The sequence below is a fragment of the Marmota marmota genome, unplaced genomic scaffold (assembly GCF_001458135.2).
Source record: "Marmota marmota marmota unplaced genomic scaffold, marMar, whole genome shotgun sequence".
Taxonomy (NCBI): domain Eukaryota; kingdom Metazoa; phylum Chordata; class Mammalia; order Rodentia; family Sciuridae; genus Marmota; species Marmota marmota.
Genome location: NW_026007219.1, coordinates 1 through 3,666, shown reverse-complemented (window position 1 = coordinate 3,666; position 3,666 = coordinate 1). Strand labels below are relative to the sequence as shown.

General features: G+C 51.0%; 1 protein-coding gene across 1 annotated transcript; it reads right to left on the bottom strand.

Annotated features, from left to right (window-relative positions):
* Positions 1 to 1,009: 1,009 nt before the first annotated feature.
* LOC107134570 (PRAME family member 20-like) lies at positions 1,010 to 3,613 on the bottom strand. The gene is made up of 3 exons (XM_015476651.1): positions 3,327 to 3,613; positions 2,367 to 2,948; positions 1,010 to 1,583 (listed from the first exon to the last, which is right to left on the bottom strand). The coding sequence occupies exons 1-3, from the start codon at positions 3,611 to 3,613 to the stop codon at positions 1,010 to 1,012; spliced, it is 1,443 nt and encodes a 480-aa protein (XP_015332137.1).
* Between the last annotated feature and the right edge of the window lie 53 nt (positions 3,614 to 3,666).

Here is a 3,666-nt window from a genome sequence, read left to right as displayed (position 1 = left end):
CCAGGCAGCACAGGCAGGGTCACCCATTTTCCCACAGCCACCTCATCCTTACTCATCCTCTGATCATCTGCTGATTGAAAATCTTGTGTCCCTGAGTAGGGAGAGATGGGAAGTGTTAGGGGAAGATCTGTCAGTTATGAGCAGCCTTCTCCCCCACCAGAAGATGGTAATTTATTAAGTTTAGTTTAGAAACATTTGCAAGTGTTATCTACCTATATAATTCTACTATTTTGATGAAATCTAATTTGGAAGGTTTTATTGGCCATGACTACATTATTTCAGGAAAGACATGGTAGCAGGATGACAGGCAAGGTTTTGTAACGCCCAGAGACCCTGTTTAATTCTCACTGCATCCAAAGGCCAAGACACCAGGTTTATAGGTCTATGTGGAGACCCACAAGGATGGGTAAGCCTTGAGGGTCTGGGTGGCACTGAGATTGCCTAAAAAGGGCTTTTTGAAATTTTACTGTCTATTTAGAATGTTCCACGCCTCCTGTGTTCCCCTACATGGATTATGACAGTGTAGCCACAGATAATGACCTTATTTCAATTTGATTCTTTGAGTTCCTGGGAATGAACTTCATTGATTACCAAGTACTTGGTGGTATTTCTCCATCAGCCCCTGGACTATTCCAGTGTCAAAATCAGAAAACTAGGTAAAACCATCACGGAAGATGTCAGAGGACTAATCTTGAGATTCTGTTCATTTCAGACTATTTATTTATGGACCATCCATGAAACAAAATAGTTTCTTCATGTGCATGAAGCATATAACCCATTGTAAAAATCCAGGTCCCTAGTTATGACTCTATACAGACACATATGGCTCTATACAGAAGGTCCAATCTTCAGGGGCTTCCTTCCAATGTAGCCCCCAGCATCTGATTCCTTTCCCCATCCACACTTCAGGCAGTGTCTGAAATGCTGGGCTCTGAGTTTCCTTCATGATCCCTCTACATACTGGTTATACATCCAATTGCATAGAGGGCAGCTTTTTATACACACCCAACTAGGCAGCTGTTGGACAGGAACAGTGAATGAGGCCCTGGTTGTAGAGAAACATGCAGCCACATTGAGGACATGAGACAGTACAGAAAATAAGGACCTTTGTCTGCCTAAAGTCGTTCAGTATTGCTGTGAGCTCAGCACAGAGTTGGGAACATCTTCTGGGGTGGATGGCACCCTGGGCATCATAGCTCTCCAGAGGGGCAGGGTATAGCTCTAGGCTCAACTGGTTTAGTCTGGCAGTGTGGCACAGCAGGTCCCTGAGGACCGACATGGAGATGTGATTCTGGAAAAAGCACAAGGCCCTGAGCTGGGAGCAGCAGCTCAGGGCAGGCAGGATGGCTTGGAGCTGGGTGTCCGTGATCTCACAGGCTTCCAAGTCCAGGCTCTTCAGGGTGGCTGCAACAGTCTCCAGAAGAATTTTGAGGGGCTCCAGACTAAAATTGGTCAGTTTGATGCCCCTTAGATCCAGGTGTCTGAGCTGGCTGGTGTTTGGGCATCGGGAAAGATAATTCCAGTCTGAATCCAACAGCCGGCAGTTGGTTATTGCCAGGGCCTTCAGGGGCATCTTCAGGTGCCTAAGGAAGAACCAGGCAGTTAGTTCTGAGGGAAAAGATGAATTGGCCCAAACCCAAGGTCACTGTGAACATCTGAACATGGTTGACATTTTGTAGAATCTGCTCATTCAGGTCACTCCATTTCATCCTGAACTTTCATCACTACTTGTGTGATCAGGTGGGTCCTCCATCTCTATGAATGTCATCCTCAAAGACAAGCAGAAAACCACATATCTAGCCACAGGAAGTCAGGAAGAGTCATGTACGAAAGAAAAATCCAGGAAAGATGTGGCAAAACACACTGGGGTTAACCCCTGCAGGGCTCACTCCCTGTCCCCTCAACAAGTCATCACCTGGAGATGATTGTAGAGAAACATGCAGCCTTCCCAGGTGGTCATTAGAAGTGGGCTCCTCTGGTCCCAGATGGAGGACACAGAGCTTCTTGTTGAACAGGTACAGGTGTGGGGGCTTCCCCTCCTTCAAAGTCCTCACCTCTACCCTGCATTGTACCCCTGTCACTAGACAGGCCTCGCAGGGAAGGAGCCTCAAACCCACCTCACTAGCTTCTGTCCCCATCAGCTGGTTTCCCAGTATGGTGGCACTTCCCAGACCATGGACCTGGTTTACCCCTTTGCTCTAACACAGGTTAGGAGATCGAGCTTCAGGATACAATAGAACAGATGATGGGTTATTCACCTTCCAGTGACTTGTTCACCATGAGAGTGTCAGTGGCTGGCACACAGTAAGTGCCCTTTCATATTTACTGATACTCGTCTGCAGAGGAAGCTCACCCTCCTTACTCACCTCAGCACCTGCTCCAGGTGGCCCTCGAGGAGAAGGACAGCATCTACACAGAACGTCTGCAGGCAGTTCATCCTGAGGAACTTCGAGGTGAGCTGGGCAAGCAGCCACTCCTGCTCCTCTGGGGAGGTGTGGGCAGGTACGAGGACCTGGGAGATAAACAGCTTCCTCAGGTTCCTCATATGGCCCATGAAAGGAGCACAAGCAGCCAAGGTGGAGGGTGCCCAGGTGCAGTGCACTTCCACCCTCTGGACAGAGTCCAGCTGCAGCAGTCTCAGGACCTTCCTGGTGTAGCTGGTGGGTTTCCCAAAGATCTTCAGCTTATTGCAACACAGGTGCAGCCGGTCGCTTCTCTGTCTGACCCACAGGAACAAGTGGGTCAGGAATTCATCCTGAGGCCTTTCTGTGAGACACAAGTCTATGACTATCTTCAAGGGCAGCTTAGCTGCCATTGCTGGACCAAGTTTTAATGTTCGATTCTTCTTAATGTCGTCTGGTGAGCAGGCATCGACTGTGGCTCCAGACCACATCCTCCAGAAGTTCTGGGGAACATTCCGCAAATCCAGCACCTGCAGTTTCCACCTCCTGCAGGGACGACAGCAGAGTCTCAGCCCTGAGGCACCTTCCTTCACCTCTCAGCTGCTGCGTCCTGCTCCACCTCTTCCTTCTGTCTCACTTTTCTCCATCCACTTCCCTCCAATCCAGCCTGGTGCCCCCACTTGTACAGACTGAGGCAGGGGCAGTTACTGCCTCCTTCATGGGTCAGCACAGCTGCCACAAGCACCTCCACATCTGGAAGCCTTTCCCAGATGGGGCTCAGCATGGCCAAGGCCTCTCCACCCCTCCTTGCTGGCAGCACTGGAAGCCTATGGAGCACACTTCAGCACCCACTCTCCCTGCCTATACCCATCCCTTCCCTGGTACTGAGGGTGCTCCCTTCCAGGCCACCTGGGTCCCACTCACCTGGGGTGATCCTGCTGGGCAAGCAGCATGTCCAGCCCATCCAGGGCCACTCGGATCATCTCCACCTGTGGCTTCCTCATCAGGGCCCCCAGGGGCAGGCAGGTGAAGGGCCAGGCCTGTACCATTTTCTTCAGGACCTCAGTGTGTCCCCTGCTGAAGGCCTCCACAAAGAGTGGTGGGAAGAGCTCTATGGGCAGGTCCTCCAGATCCAGGACAGCCCTGGACTTGTCACTCAGCAGGCTGCACCCTGCCAGCTCCAGCAGCGTGGGTGGGGACTGGATGCTCATCCTGGGGAGTCTGCAAGAAGAAGGATCCTGGAAAATGGTCCAGGGAAAAGGCC

Excerpts from the sequence above, each read along its gene's own strand:
- LOC107134570 (XM_015476651.1), bottom strand. The coding sequence starts at position 3,613 with ATGAGCATCCAGTCCCCACCCACGCTGCTGGAGCTGGCAGGGTGCAGC. Across the intron at positions 2,949-3,326 it reads GCCCAGCAGGATCACCCCAG|GAGGTGGAAACTGCAGGTGC; the intron begins GTGAGTGGGACC and ends TCGTCCCTGCAG. Across the intron at positions 1,584-2,366 it reads CACCTGGAGCAGGTGCTGAG|GCACCTGAAGATGCCCCTGA; the intron begins GTGAGTAAGGAG and ends GTTCTTCCTTAG.